We start from the raw sequence: 16,308 nt of genomic DNA on the forward strand, positions 1-16,308 counted from the left end.
AGAGCGGCTGCTTTCCAGGTTCCCAGTTCTGAGTGCTCCCCCTGACAGATGGTCCCCCAGCAACCAGAATGAGGGCGTGGGAACAAATGAGCTGGAAACACACACCTGCAGTAAAAGCGATCACGCAGGCGCTCACTGCTCTGACATGGCCTGAAACCGTGTGGTCTCCGGGGGTCACACCAGCGCTAGCAAAGACATCAACAGTGACGAATGCAAGGTTGAGATCTTCCTGCCAGGCACGCTGCTGAGACCTCTACCCCAAATAACTCCTTTAGTCCTTGTGACGACCCTACGAGAGAGGAGACTAATTAAATTATTAGTCTCATTTAATAGATGAGGAAACTGAGGAACACAGGCTCGGTGACTCCCCCCACCCAAGGCCACACAGCTAGTAGTTATTGCCAGCAGGGTGTTCTCCAAACCTGCTCGAAGTCACAGGCACACTCTAAACCACAAAGCGATTCTGCCTTCAAAGATTATCACAGTGATGGCCCTCGTGGGGCTCACGGCCTGATGGGCAAGACAGATTAGGAAACAAAGCCCTGGAGGCTGAGACTCAGAGGCACCAGACACAGATGGGGAAGTTCAGGGAAGGCTTTCTGGAGGAGATGACTTCTGTCCTGCGATCAGAGGAAGCATAGAGGAGGGTTAAGTCAACAGAGAGGAGAATGTTCTGGGCAGGAGAAAAAGTGATGCAGGCATTTTATTTTTTTAACTTAAAAAAAATATTTATGTTTAGAGAGGGGAAGGGAGGGAGAAAGAGAGGGAGAGGAACATCAATGTGTGGTTGCCTCTCACGTGCCCTCCTACTGGGGACTGTCAGGTACAACCCAGGCATGAGCCCTGACTGGGAATCAAACCAGCGGCCCTTTGGTTTGCGGGCTGGCACTCAATCCACTGAGCCACACCAGCCAGGGCTGATGGAGGCATTTTCAAGAAAACAAAAGTTGGGCAGCTCCGGAGCAAGGATGTGGATGGTGGGGCTGAGGAGAGGAAGGAGCCAGGAGGGAGCTGCTGTACCGCTGAGTGCCCCGCAGCTCAGAAAGCATTCTGGTATGGTCCCTTAGAGCCACAGGCAGCTTTGAAAGAGTTTAAACAGAGTCAATGTGAGCAGATTTGCACACTAGAAAAATGACTCTGGCTAGTGTGGAAGTGATTCGGGGCCCGGGACAGGAGGTGGGCTGGGCATTCATGGCGCTGTTGCAGGAACTGAGGCAAGAGTGGGTCCCAGCTGGAGAGGGAGAGAGGGGACCATCGGAAGGCCCTGAGGAGAACCAGTGTGGCTTGTGAGTGGAGGTGGGGAAGAAAGGGGAAAAACCTGCATTTGGGTTGGGCTCCTGGTGGAGGTGAAGCACTCCCTGAGATAAGACACCAGGAGGGGCAGTGTGCTGGGAGGAGAAGGTGACACATTCAGATGTGGACACACTCAAAACCCTATGGTTCCCAGGAGACAGCCACGGGGTTTGTTTAGGGGTGCAGGAGAGAAAAATCTGGGCTGGAGGGGGCAATTGGGATTCGGCCCCCTCGGATGGGCAGGTGAGCAGTGAGGGGGTGGAGGTCCCCTAAAATGAGTTTCATGGCGTGTGAAGAGAAGGGCAAGGCTCCACTGCAGGACCAGGAAGACAGAAACCAGGGGGACGGGGATGGGACTTCGGGGTATGGTAGTGAATGAACGGGTCCGTGGGGTGTAGCGGTGGCTCACAGTGTCACGGAACTGTGTTGCAGTCCCCCTTATTTGACCTCATAATGGCCCTCAAGTGCAAGGATGCTGACGCGGGCCACGTGGATAGGCCCAGGAGAATCCATCAAGTCCTTCCTTTCGGTGAAAAGGTGAAAGTTCTCAACTTAAGAAGAAAGAGAAAATATATACGCTGACGTTGCTGGGATCTATAGTAAGAACGGATCTTCTACCCATGAACTTGTGAAGGAGGAAAAGGACAAGCGGCGACTTCATGGTCACATCTCCAATAGCAGACGCTGCTCCTCGCACGGGCCCTGGCGTCCCACCTCATCACCGGAGTGGGGAGGGGCAGGGACAGGACAGCAGGGTGGTTTGAGAGAGAGACCACACTCACCTAACTTTTATTAGAGTATATTGTTATACTCGTTCCATTTTATTCTGGGTCATCGTGGTTCAGCTCTTAGTTTAATTTGCAAATTAAACTCCATCCTGTGTCTGGATGTATGGAGAAAACACAGCACAGAGGGCAGTACCCTTCGCAGTTTCAGGCACCCACTGGGGGTCTTGGAACACATCCGTGTGGATAAAGGGCGACACGTGTAGTAACGAAACGCCACGTGTGGACCTGGTTTGGATCCTAATTCAAGCAAACCAACTGTAAAAAAAAAAGAGAGAGAGAGAGAGAGAAATCAATTAGGGAAACAATGACTTGAAATTGGATGATATTGGGAATTATGGGCGTTTGAATGTGTGACACATACTGCCGTGGCGAGGATGTTTACAAATCCTCATAGAGGAATGTTGGAGCTTCGCTTTAAAACAATCCAAAGGGGAAAGGGAATGGGTGGAGAAAATGATGGTGTCCTCACGTTGCCGTTAACTGCTGATGAGACGTGAGGTTCGTCACAGCATTCTCTCTCCTGCTGCGTCGTTTGGATTCTTCCGTAACCCAAATTTGAAACAAAGAAAACTCTTGAGAGCAGGGCTGTGCCCTATTCCCCAGCGCTGACTGCACCTTCAGCGCGCGCTGGGCGCTCCGCAGCGAGGGAGTGATGGATGAAGGGACCGCGCTCTATCTCCCTTGAGTGACTATCAAGAGAAAGCGTCGAAAATCCCAAGACGCCAAACGAGAAGTGACACAAGAAGTGTGTGTGTGTTTATATCCAGGCAGCGGATGAGGAGAACAAAAATAACGTAATACTAAACAAACCTGGGAGAAAACTAGGTCTGGCTCATACCCAGGAGCCCACAGAAACCCTGTCGGTGTGCTCAGTCTGCAGGCCACCTTTGCACCTTCCCTGCCACCAAGCCAGCTCGGGACAGAGACTGTGTCTGAGCTGCGAAAGTTTCGCAAGCTCTCTTGCTGCTGAGCACATACGGACTTTGTTGTTTGCGCTGCATTAAGTGGCGAGGTCTATTGACGTTCCTGAAGAACGGGTCATGACAACTTGGAAAACACTGCAACCAGAATGAACAGAAAGCACATTTTAGAGAATCACAGCCCACGGTCCGTGGAGGCAAGAACTATGACTTGGGCTGTGTTCTGTGAGGAGCACAGTGTTGGGCAGGAAGTAGGTGTCCATAGGTGCGGGTCAGATGACCGCATGAAACCGGAGAGGCCGGGGCATGGCCCCAATGGACTCAGCCTCTCCTCATATCTACAGACTGTCCACATGCAACACTGGATTTAACCTTCATGGTGACCTTGAGTGGGAAGGGGGGCAAAGAGCAATCCGAGAATCAGGAGACCTTCACGCTGCGAATAGGGGTGGAACTGAGGCTCAGCCCCAGGACTCGGCCCTCCCCGCGTGCTCCAGAGCTCTTCCCTGTGCACGGGTTCCACGCAACGCCAACGGAGGGGCAGTTGTTCTCCTCGCTGTTGGCTGAGCTGACCGCTGACTTTGGGCCAAGGGCGGCCTCTCTACAGTCCGTCAGTGAGTCCCGGAAGTCCAGCCTGTCCCCAGTCTTCCCCGCAGGGACAGACGTCTGTGCCCAGGGCCGTGCGGACCTGCTGAACCTCTCCAGCTCCTTTGAAGGTTCACAGAAAACATTTGATTTCAGGTGAGTGTGGGGCTGTGGGTGCGGCTGGAGTCAGGGGCCCCAGCCAGCCTGGTGAACCTGTCCAATGTACCTCATCCCAAGTCACATGTGCACACACACACAGGGGCACACACGTACACTTACTTGCACCCCCCCTGCTCCAACAGCTGCACCTGCAGACAATAGTCTGGAGCGGTGCTGGCTCACCCTGCCTCTGTGACCTGGAGCATGCACTCCCCTCTGCTGCACCCCCTTTCCTGCTTCTCTCCTGATCCATCTCCCAGTTCCAGGTCAGGGGCTGCCTCCTCCAGAGAGCCCTCCAGGAACATTCTGCCTCCTGCAGGCTCCCCATTCACCCTGCATAGGCAGCCTCCCTGACTGCCGTTGTTTGGGGGGCTGTAATCAGCAATCTGCCTTTCTGTCCCTCCCAGTGTCTGGTGAGCATCTTCCAGCCAGAGCCCAGGCCACCAGTCCCTCATGTCTTCCTCATTCTTGTTGAATGAGTCAACACATGAGTGAACAAGCTTCTCTCTGGGCCTCAGTTTTCTCGTCTGTACAAGGCTCGAATTGAATCTTGACCTCCTCTCAGCTTGAAGGCTCTGTGGTTTGGGGGACCTGCTCACATAGTACCCTGCATAAATTCTGTGTGCCTGTCCCCAGTGAACCCGAGTTCCCTGAGGGAGCAACTGTGTCTCATCCGTCCTGCATCCCCGGCATGTAGCTCAAGTCCCGACAGACTTACAGTCGATGTTTGTTCAGTGAATGAATGAATGAATGAATGAATGAATGTTAAATGGAATAAGGGAATGAACTTTTCATAAACTTTTCATCAAAGCCAAGATATTCTTCAAAGCAAATCACCAGGCAAATGGACAAATGGAGACCTGTCTGTTCTCTGCCGATAAATAAACAATAAGGAACAAACCTTTTACCGATGAGGTGTTCCTCAAGGCCAAGTTTCAGCTGTTTCTCCCCTCTTACAGATGGACCAACTAAAGTTTAGAAAGGTCCAGGACTGCCCAAGGTCATGTGGAAAATTCAGAAGCAGGATGGGGTAGTGTGGTGATGACTTATTCTGTCAATAATTGCCCAAACCCAGAGTGGACAAACGAGGTCAAATCAGGCCCTTGCTGAAATAAACCCTAGGGTCGGCGGGTCTGCTGAGTCAGAATCACTGCGGGGGGCAGGGGGCGCTCAGCTTCCCCGGGGAAATAACATCCCCTGCTTCCGGGGGCCTGGCCTGTGCCCGGCCCTAGGCAGGGTCAGCTTGGGGCATGAGTGCTTCGACGTTCTACAACCCTGAGACATGGGGGTTCTTAGCATCATCCTGCCAGGATTTGAAGGGGGTCAGCTGGAAGAGGGGCTCTGAGAGTGTCCAATGAGACCCCTTCTCTGTGTGTGAGCAGGAAGTAGGGGGTTGGGAGGGAGGGGACACGAAGGGACCACCCCACCCAGAGCAGAGGGTGTCTTCCTGAGCCACAGAGACAGCTGGAGGAGGTTCAGTCCACCAGAGACCTGTGATGACGCAGGATCGCTGCCCCTGGGGACACCTAGAGCCTGTGTGTGCGCTTTGGGGCCCGGGTGCTCTCAGCAGGTGTGCAGGGTATGTGTGCATCTGCTCAGACAGGGTGTCTCCTTGGGTGCTCCTCTTATCTCCTGGTGACTGCACCCCCGTGCAGGCTCGGGGTCCAAGTCCTCACTCCAGCACCCGCCATTGTTCCACCTTGGGCAAATCACTTAACTTTTCCAGGCCTCTGTTTTCTTACCTGTCAAATAGGGCTGAAACACAGTGCCTCCCCCTCTGGGCTGTGGTGAGGATGCGAGAGGACACCCCGGGGAAGTATTTGCATGGGGTCTGACATGGGGTGGATGCTGTGTGACTGTCAGTGAGTATGGTTACAGTTGTCAATGCTGTTGTCCTCCCACGTCCCTGCTTCCAGACCAAAGACTCCGGAGGATGCAGGCCCCTCGGTGGTGGCTGCTGGTCCCTGCACTGGTGGCTGTGGACCATTGTCTGGCCCTGGTTGGCCAAGAAGATTCCGATCCCATCGACGCCAACCCCTGGGACGTCCCTTGGCGGCCGGCCCTGCCCTGCCACAAGCTTTCGGTGAGCAATATAGACTTTGCCTTCAACCTCTATAGACAGCTGGCTTTGAACTCCCCCGGAGAGAACATCCTCTTCTCCCCAGTGAGTGTCTCCTCAGCCTTGGCCACACTGTTCCTCGGAGCCCCTGCAGCCAGCAGGGCCCAACTCCTGGAGGGTCTAGGGCTCAACCTCACCGTGGTGCCCGAGGCTGCGATCCAGGAGGCCTTCCAGGACCTGCTGCTCCGGCTCTCTGTGCGGGACCCCCCACTCCTCCTGACTGTGGGCCAGCGCAGTTTCCATGGCCTGGGCCCCGGGGCCGGGCAGGACCCGGGGGAGGCCGAGAAATGCATCCAGGAGTATGTGGAGAAGCAGACCCAGGGGAAGCTTGGGGCCTGGATGGAGGAACTCGGGAATGAAACCACAGCAGTCCTCGTGAATCACGCGCTCCTCAGAGGTAAGATGGTGTATGTCCAACATGGAATCTCCTTCTGGGGGTTGGGCTCCAGTCCTACCGCAGCCCTGCTCCTTACAGCACCCAGAAAGCCTCCCCTGCTGACTGCGATATAGGAGGTCCACCGAGTCCTCGACATTTCTGCTTGAATGCCTCCAGTGACAGGGAACTAGTCACCTATCCCATTCTAATGCTGCTTACTGAGGTGGTTTCTTTTTTAAGATTTCTTCCAACTTTAGTGTGTATAAGTACTCCCCAAAGAACTTGTTTAGAATGCAGGTGTCCTGCACTGATCCCCAAAAGATTCCGATTTAAGGGGTAAACCCAAGACCCTGCATTTGAAGCAGCCCTCTTCCTCCCCGCCTCAGATGATTCTGCTGCAGGAGGCCCTGATCCCCACTTTGACTAACCCTGAAAGCAGCCCGATCAAGGAGACTGAATGCCCTCCCTCCGGCAGGTTCCGGAAGGCATAGGTTACAGCAGGGAGCACCCCAAGGCAGGGAGACCCTTTATTTTTTTCCAAAACAGCCAGTAAGTGCACATGCCTGACTCCACAGATGCATCCGGTCCTCCTCACACTGTGCGGTGCTCTGCAGGTCTCCGGGGGTGTTCACACTCCCAGCTCACTTGACCTCCTCTCACGGAGGAAGCATGTAAGGCTAAGACTAACGTTCCCACTTCACAGGCGAGAAGACAGGTTTTTAAAAAGAAGAAGTGATTTGCCTGAGCCCCTAAGGCATTCCTCAAATACACGCCTATGAGTACTTACCGTATGTTTTCTGTGAGCGTGTTTGCACACACACGCACACACACACCCCATCGAAGTGTGAAGTCCCTATTATCATGCCGGTCACTGTGCCTATTGATTTAATTTTTATTGAATTCTCTTCTCACCCCAACAAGGTGGTCATTTTAGTGTCCACTTGAGAGATGGGAAAGCTGAGGCTCGGTGTGAGGCGACTTGTCCTAGACCTGCAAGCCGGGCGAGCCTCGCCTTCAGACCCACGCATTTTCAAAGCAGCTTCTACCACGTGATACATTCTTTCCCTTTAAAACTCGCCACCTGTGAAAGACACCAAGGTGAGCAGACAGCGAAATAGTGTTTACACTAGCGCAATACTATTGCATCACTGCAACAGTACTTATCCCCATTTTACACACGAGAGAGAAGCTCAGGGTGGCCCAGGGTTCGGTCCCCCGGGTCACACAGGTAATACTGGACGAGCCGGGCATGGCGTCCACACTGTGGACTCCCCGCTCCCACAGGCTGTCACATGGGTGACCCCCAAGACCATTCTCAGTTCTCTCCCCTCAGCTGGGTGGGCGAGACCCTTCGACCCTCAGGCCACCCGCCCGAAGGACTTCTTTGTGGACGAGCACAGGACTGTGCTGGTGCCCATGATGCGGCAGAAGGCCCGCCACCGCTTCCTCCACGACCCCGAGCTGCAGTGCACCGTGCTGCAGATGGACCACGCCGGGGACGCCACCACCTTCTTCGTCTTCCCCAGGCGGGGTGCGCTGGGCCCGCTGGAAGACGCCCTGCTGCCTGAAACCCTGATCAAGTGGGACAGTTTGCTCAGGACAAGGTAGACCACTCACGGCGGGGGCCGGGGGCCGGGTCCCTGCTGCCTTGCTCAGTCGCTATGCAGCGCCCTCAGTCACTGTCACCCCAGGATACTGTCACCTCCCAGAGTGCTCTCACCGCTGGGGGACTGTCACCCCAGGGCACCCCAAGGTGACACTCCCTGCACGGGTCGGGGTGGGGCCTGGTTGGTGGCACTGGACCAGGAATCGGGGGGCTGGTTCTAGCTAGTCCCAGCTCTGGGGCCCACCTGCGGGACCCTGTGACAGGCAGGGTTAAACAGTGAGGGAAGCATGCACGTTAGAAATCCCTTTGTCTCTCTCTCTGAGAGGAGGGGCTCCAGGGGCAGAGAGACCAGAGGTGGGAACGAGGGTGAGGAGGCCTCAGGCCTGCTGCTGGTTGAGGGCGGAGGCTGGAGCCTGCTGAGGCCCTTCCGCCCTTCCGGGGTTTCAACAGCAAACCCATTCTATCTCTCCACAGGGAACTCGATTTCCATTTCCCCAAATTTTCCATTTCCAGCACCTCCAGACTGGAGCTGCTCTTCCCACAACAGACAGTGGGAGGAGGCCTCCCCGGGCAGCCTGGACTGAACATCTCCAGGGTAAACTGGGAATCAGGTTCCGGGGTGGTGGCAGGCTCATCACGTCTTCAGGACACTGCTGGGAGAAGATGTCCAGTGCCTCCTTACACATGGGTGTTGCTGTTTCTGTAACTTTGCAGGTTACTGTGTGTTCTCTGCATTTATTCCACATTATTGCACACCTACCACCCAAGACATTGGGGTCCCACGGGAGTAAGTCCCCATTCCCACCCTCGGGCGACAGACTAGGAAGGGGAAGGCAAGGATGGGTGCACAGAGAAGGCTCCCGGGAGGGTATTCCCGCTCGTGGACCTTGGACAAGCTGTGTTAAGCAGGGACTGAGAGGGGACATGGGGACAGCCTGGGAGGAGACGGCTGGTGACTTGGGAACTGAGAGTCCCTCATCTGGGCGGAGCAGAGGACCTAGAGGGCCTGGAAGCCACGCTGGGGACCTGGAACTCTACCTTGAGGCCGAAAGGGATGGACCCAGAGGTTTTACGCATGCCCATACTTGTGCTCTAGAAAGATTTAGAAAGATCTGTGGAGGGGCACAGGTCAGCCCGGCTGAGGTACTGAGAACAGAGGGCAGTGTTTAGGGCTGGGAGCCCCTGGGGAGAACCACAGTGGGAGGAAGTCAGAGTGAGGGGAGCGGGGCACGGGGCTCACAGCACCACCAGCCTCACCTCCACACCACCTGCACCGGGCCTCCCTGAGCCCTGCTCTGGGCCAGGCACCGTGTCCGCACCTCCCAGGACATTGGTGAGGTGCGTGCTGCCATTCCCATTTCACAGATGGGGCAACCGAGGCTGAGGGGGCTAAGAAAACCGCCCCAGGTCACGACTGCTAGGTAGTGTCAAGCCAGCACTTGAGCCAACTTAAGTCGTTTGACATCAAAGGCCTACATTCTTTTTCTTTTTTCTTGTCCTTTTAAAAAAATTTTTTAAATATATTTTATTGATTATGCTATTATAGTTGTCCCATTTTCCCCCCTTTATTCTCCTCTGCCCTGGACACCCCCTTCCACCTGCATTCCCCTCTTTTAGTTCATGTCCATGGGTCGTACATATAAGTTCTTTGGCTTCTACATTTCCTATAATATTCTTAACCTCCCCCTGTCTATTTTCTACCTACTATTTATGCTACTTATTCTCTGTACTTTTCCTCCCTTCCTCCTCCCACTCCCCCATTGATAACCCTCCACGTGATCTCCATTTCTGTGATTCTGTTCTTGTTCTGTTTGCTTAGTTTTTTGTTTTGTTTTATTTTGTTTTTTAGGTTCAGTTGTTAATGGCTGTGAGTTTGTTGTTATTTTACTGTTCATATTTTTGATCTTCTTTTCCTTAGATAAGTCCCGTTAACATTTCATAAAATAAGGGCTTGGTGATGCTGAACTCCTTTAACTTGACCTTATCTGGGAAGCACTTTATCTGCCCTTCCATTCTAAATGATAGCTTTGCTGGGTAGAGTAATCTTGGATGTAGGTCCTTGCCTTTCATGACTTTAAATACTTCTTTCCAACCCCTCCTTGCCTGCAAGGTTTCTTTTGAGAATCAGCTGACAGTCTTAAGGGAACTCCTTTGTAGGTAACTGTCTCCTTTCCTCTTGCTGCTTTTAAGATTCTCTCCTTATCTTTAATCTTGGCTAATGTAATGATGATGTACCTTGGTGTGTTCCTCCTTGGGTCCAGCTTCTTTGGGACTCTCTGAGCTTCCTGGACTTCCTGGAAGTCTATTTCCTTTGCCAGACTGGGGAAGTTCTCCTTCATTATTTTTTCAAGTAAGTTTTCAATTTCTTGCTCTTCCTCTTCTCCTTCTGGCATCCTTGTGACTTGGATGTTGGAATGTTTCAAGATGTCCTGGAGGTTCCTAAGCCTCTCCTCATTTTTTTGAACTCTTGTTCCTTCATTCTTTTCTGGTTGGATGTTTCTGTCTTCCTTCTGGTCCATACCGTTGATTTGAGTCCCGGTTTCCTTCCCGTCACTGTTGGTTCCCTGTAGGTTTTTCTTCATTTCACATAATGCAACCTTCATTGATGCCTGGCTCTTTTTATGCTGTTGAAATGCCCAGTGAGTTCCTGGAGCATCCTGGTTACCAGTGTTTTGAACTGTGCGTCTGATAGGTTGGCTATCTCTTTGTTGCTTAGTTGTATTTTTTCTGGAGTTCTTTCATTTGGGCCATATTTTTTTTTTTGTCTCGGCACACCTGTTATGTATAACGGGTGGAGCCTTAGGTGGTCACCAGGGTGGGGCAACCCACGTGGCTGCATTGTGATGCTATATGTGGGGGACGGTCCGAGAGGGAACAATGCAGCTTGCTCTGCTCTCTGCTGGCTTTCAATCATTTCCCCCACAACCCACAAGCAAACTGGGCCCTTCTGGTGCTGATTTGCAGTGGGTGGGTTTGAGTATGTTATGGGACCCTGTGGGTCTCTCCAACGGACTCTCCTGAGAGGCTGGGAGTTTCTTCTGCTGCCGCCTCAACCCCCACAGGTGTTTTCAATCAGAGGTTTGAGGCTTTATTTCCCCAAGCTGGAACCCTGGGTTGTGGGGTCTGTCTCGCTTTCCAGTTGTTCCTCCAAGTTTATCCGCTTGCAAATGTGGGACCACCTGGTCCTCCAGCCGCCTCCTCACCCCTGTCCTCCAGCCACTGCGCTGCCTTGCCAGGAGTCCTCTCTGCCCGGCTGCCCGTCTCCGCACCTCCTACTGGTCTGGGTGAATGTTTCTTCTTTAACTCCTTGGTTGTTGGACTTCCATACAGTTTGATTTTCTCGCAGTTCTGGTTGTTTTTTGTTTTTAAATTTGTTGTTGTCCTTCTTTTGGTTGTGTGAGGAGGCTACCCCTCCATCTTGGCTGGAAGTCCCTACAATCTTTTTCTTGAATGGCCCTGGGTCCCTGTGGCCTCCTTGTCACACACATTCTAGAAGGGACAATGGTGATTGAGGAAGTGTGGGCTTTGAGGTCAAACAGACCCAAGTCCAAGCCCTGGCTTTGTCCTGTCCTGGCTGTGTGACCTCAGACAGGCCACACCACTTTGTTGAGCCTGTGTCTTTGTCAGATAACTGGGGGCCCTGGGCCCTGTCTGAGCGGATAGGGAGAGCCAGGTCCTCTGACTTCAGGCGAGGTGATCTTCCACAGACAGCGGTGATGATGAAGGTGATGTGTTGGTAGAGTGAGGGAAGCTCCCAGGCACAGATGAAGTTCAGGAACAGAGCAGAGAACAGGACAAGTAAACCTAGTGCGGAAACGGGAAGGCGTGACAACGAACAAACAAATACATACGTAACACGTTGGTGACAGTAAGTTCCAAATCCGACGGGTGAAAGAAGAATAGGTGAGCCAGTAAGTGAACGAATGGCTAAGTGTGGGCTTCAGTGAAGGACTAGAAAAAAATGGTACGAAAGTCAAGGTCTGGTTGGTCCCTCCTGTGGGGTCCGGTGACGACGCCTGCACTTTCCTCGCAGGTCACTCACAAGGCTGTGATGGCTGTGGATGAGGAGGGCGCCGAGGCCGCTGCTGCCACCAGCATCCAGCTCACTCCAGGGCCCCACCCTGACCTTGACCCCACACCCTCCCCAGACTCTGAGTTCAGTCGCCCCTTCCTGGTGTTGACCTTCCACACAGAAACAGGAAGCCTGCTCTTCCTGGGGAAGATTGTAAACCCATTGGGGTGATGTACAGGGTGAGCAGGGTGGGGGCAGAGTCAGCACCCAAGTCTCCATGGGGCCCTGAGGGCATCACCAGGCTATTCGGGGTTCCCTCTTCATCTGGAAATGAAATGGGAAGTATTGCAAAGTGGCGATGATGGTGGGCACCCCTGTACAGGCTCCCTGCAGCCCACATGTCAGGGGCCTCTGTTGCAGCAGCTCGTTTAATGAGACGGCACGTACACCCTGGTTCTGTTGTGTGGTTTTCATGGGGCCTGTGGGGCGAGGGTAGTGAGGGGGATCGAGGCGGTGCCGTTGAGCAAACATCTGCTACGCAGCAGGTGCGTTGTGCATTTTATCTCATGTTAAAATTAATTTCCACAACAACCTAACAAGATAAGCACTAGGTTGAACCACATGAAATTGATTATATTTGGCCTTTTTTTTACCCACACAAAAGGGCAACCTCATGTGGTTTCACCTGATACTAGTTTTCCCTTCTTCTAGCGGAGACTCAGAACTTAAGGCACACGCTCAAGGTCACTCAGCCAGCTAGTGCCATAGCTGGGGTGCAGGTGTGGTCTATTTCAAACCCTGGACTCTGCGTTTTCATCCACTTTGCTAAATTGAGTGAGTTTCTGACGTGCTTGCATGCACAAATCCCCTGGCATCTTGGGGGGAAACAGATTTTGGTTTAGTAGGTCTGGGCTGGAGTCTGAGGTCCAGCGTTCCCCACAAGGTCCCAGGATACTGAGGCTGCTGGTCAGGTGACCACACAGGAGCAGCAGGTGCTAAAGGCTCTGTCCCCATGACCCAAGGAGGGGTAAAGTTGGTGTGATCAGCAGGACAGGGGAGTGACCCTGGCCCTTAGATGCATCCTTGTGGCTGAGCACAGGTTTCGCAACACCTTTTGAAGCCTGCTGACAAAGCTTGCTTTAGGGTCACCTATTAATGAGCATTTTGGGGGGAAATAAGTGCCCCAAGCAAAGGCTTTTTTGACCATTCTAGGCATGCTGTGGGGGCTAGGCTCCGTGTCAGTCATTGCAACTGACACCTAGACTGTCACCTGGTTCACCCTGTGTCTCTAGCTGCACAGAAGGGAGTGACAGGTTTTGGGGCCAGACTCACCAGAGACCAAATCCCTCCCCCAGTTCTCAAGATGCTGCCAGGAGTGGCTATGGGAACTGTAGGCGACACAAAGAGCCAGCTGAATGCCACTTAGGGGGCTGTGATATGTGATCTCATTAAACCTTCATTTCACATTTACTGCCAGAAATAAAACTTACTGAATTTTTTTCTCTTCTCAAGTGAGAAGGTGCCTGACAAAGCACCAATGAGTCAGTAAAGTTGGCCTCCCCAGAAAGGGGAGCCCCAGAGTCACTGAGAGTATCCCCTAAAAAAGATGGTGAGCAGCCCCAAAGCACTGGAAACTGGGTGTCTTCTTACATTTCGTTTTTTGAGGGTTGACAGTCAGGGGGATTCCAAACTCAAATGCCTTTGAGGCCAGCTGGGGAGTACGCGGGGACAAGGGAAAATTAACAGCACAAGTTTAGTAGCACATACCAGCTGACCGTGGTGTTGGAGAAACATAAGGAGTGGTGGGGACCGTGGTGAACTGGAAAGTGGGGCTTCACCTAAAGGGGCGCCCAGTGGCGGCCTGCCTGTGACAGTGGCTTAGAAGAGAGAAATTTACATTTTGCCCTGACATGAAAGTGTCAGTGTGTGTGGTAGCTCTAGTCCATCCGGTCCTCAGGCAACCAGGCTTCTTCTAAACTGGGGGCCTGCCATTCGTAGGGTGTTGTCGTCTTCTGGATGTTTGGAGACTACCAACCCGTGTCTCCACCTTCCAGCCAATGGGAAGGGGGCAAGGAAAACCGGAGGGCAAACTCGCTCCCTTTAAAGGTACAACCCACGAATTATACACATCTCTTCAGCTCTCCTCCTATTGGTCAGTATCTAGTCACATGGCACACATAGCTGCAAGAGAGGTAGAGAAATGTCATTTCTATCTAGGGTGGCTATGTGCCCCGCCCAAAATTGGGAGTTCTCTTAGTTTAGAAGAAGGGATGATTGGTGATTAGAGACCCTCCCACACAGCCTCTGCCTAAGCTCCTGCCAGCCTCGCCCTTGCAGAAAGGTGTCCACGGGCTGCTGGCTTTTCAAGTTCTGAGAGAAACTAAATTCTGGGTTTTTATGTAAAAAAAATTTCCGTTTTTTAATATTGACAACACATTCAATTTAATAAAAGGGGACCAACCAAGCAGCCAACAATAAGTGAGGTCAGTGAAGCAAGTAGTGGATCCAGAAGGCAGCCGGTCAGAGTGGAGGGCGGTCTGCAGGGTCCCCAAGGCTGGCCCTGGACCAAGGTGCCTTGGGTTAACCGAGGAGCCCTGGGGTGTGACCTGGACCGAAATTCCAGGCAAACGTAAGTTTGTCCTCAGAAATGTTTGACCACAGTTTACAAAAAATGTGCAAGACTCCTCCTTTAGACGATTTCTGTCAATAGAGCCGATCTCTATGGAGGTATCTATTACAACGATGCCAGTGATTTTGCTGACATGAAGACAAGTACGATAAATGCTGCGGAAAGTTATGAAGATTTGTGACATATCCACGTCTCTATTTGGTTTCTCATCCAAACATGACTGGCCCTAGACATGTGCAGGACTAACTAAACTCAGTCATCTTTGGTGTTTTGATGATTTTCAGGCATGTAAAACTATGGCTGTATACAGAATCTTCAGTTCTTTCAATTTGAGGGCTTGTCTTTCAAGGGATGAATTTAAAAACCTTTTGTATCTTTACTCAAGGACATTTTTTTCCTTGTGTTTAGAGACAGAGGAAGGGAGAGAAAGATTAGAGAAACACTGACGTGAGAGAAACATTGATTGGTTGCCTCCCATATACACCTTCACAGGGAATCGAACCCACAACCTTTCGGTGTGTGGGATGGCACTCCAATCAACCAAGCCACACCAGCCATGGCTCAAGGGATGAATTTTATCCAGCAGTTGGTTTTAGCTTGACTGATAGCTTGTCATTTTCTGGGCGCATGTAGAAAGCGGTCCCCTTTTGTACTTTGTTCCTGGAGGTCCTGGCTAGGAGGCAAGCCATCTGTCCTGGCTAAGATCTGCATCTGTCCCTTCTGGGGACAACCTTTTTTGGCCATTCCCACCTATCCCTGAGTGGCCCTTCTCCAGGCCCAGTCAACCCCATGCCTCTGTGAAGGAGTTACAGGCTGGTGTCCTACTCAAGGTTTGCCACCTCCTCCCTCCTGGGTTTAAGGGACTCATTCCTGCTTGTCCCTCTGATCTGGCCACTCATCTGTCTCCGTCCACAAATGATCTGGTCCAAGTCCTCACGTGCTCACAATCCCAAAGCTGGGAGGGGCCCCTGGTTGTCTGGTGACGTGCCTCTCCGTCCTGTGGCCCGAAATCCCTGTGACAATGAAGCTCAAAGGCTTGTCTGCCTTCTGGGACAAGCAAGCCCCCCAGCAGCACAGGAAACATTGGGTTAGGTCGCCCCACCCCACATGTGGGAGTCTGATGTGGTCCCCGCCTTGGGGGTGCTCACACGGGGCTGCACCCACCAGGGCCGAATGTCAGACAACCCTGGCTATGGCAGAGGGAGAATTGAGGACAGATCTAGCTCGATGAGGAGGAGGGGAGGCAGGGTGGCCCTGCGGGAAGACCCTGGGAGCCTCAGGTCTGAGGTGGCAGCTTGATGCCCGTGGATAGCTGTGTGACCGTGAGCAAACATATCTGTAAAATGGAGCCTGTAATGACACCGACCCCCTACCAGGGGCCGTCTCTGAACCCGACATCCTCTCCAGTCCTCACTACGACCCTCTGAGGGAGGGGCTCCTTGTGTTTGGACAGCAGAACAAACTCAGGGACAGAGGCTTAAGTAACTCCCTCCCCTGAGTCCCCAAAAGGAAGCCATGTCTGCCCTGAAGCCCCCCCCATGTGTCCCCCACACATCCCCTGAGCCCTGAGTCTCCCTCCTGGGCATCTTGAGTCTAGTGTCCATCTCTCATGCCTACAGCCCAGAGAACCACATCTAAGCCACCTTTCAGGGGCCCGAGGCAGTGCCTGGGCCAGGATGGGCAATCAAGAGGTGCTGGCTGGCTGGACCCGTGCAGACCCGGCTGTCCACACATGAGAGCAGAGGGCAGAGGGATGGAGGTCGAGGAGAGAGAGAGAGGTGTGAACACAGCCCCATCCTCTGCCACACACACACACACACA

At 52.9% G+C, this 16,308-nt stretch overlaps 1 protein-coding gene across 1 annotated transcript; it reads left to right on the top strand.

The window, feature by feature from the left end:
* Positions 1 to 3,131: 3,131 nt before the first annotated feature.
* Positions 3,132 to 14,635, top strand: LOC112311262 (putative serpin A13). The gene is made up of 5 exons (XM_024567570.4): positions 3,132 to 3,742; positions 5,662 to 6,261; positions 7,574 to 7,844; positions 8,321 to 8,441; positions 11,880 to 14,635. Exons 2-5 carry the CDS (start codon positions 5,679 to 5,681, stop codon positions 12,087 to 12,089), a joined length of 1,185 nt encoding a protein of 394 aa, XP_024423338.2. The 5' UTR covers positions 3,132 to 3,742; positions 5,662 to 5,678; the 3' UTR covers positions 12,090 to 14,635.
* The last annotated feature ends 1,673 nt before the right edge of the window (positions 14,636 to 16,308 follow it).

The sequence above is a fragment of the Desmodus rotundus genome, chromosome 7 (genome assembly GCF_022682495.2).
Source record: "Desmodus rotundus isolate HL8 chromosome 7, HLdesRot8A.1, whole genome shotgun sequence".
In the NCBI taxonomy this organism is placed as follows: Eukaryota; Metazoa; Chordata; class Mammalia; order Chiroptera; family Phyllostomidae; genus Desmodus; species Desmodus rotundus.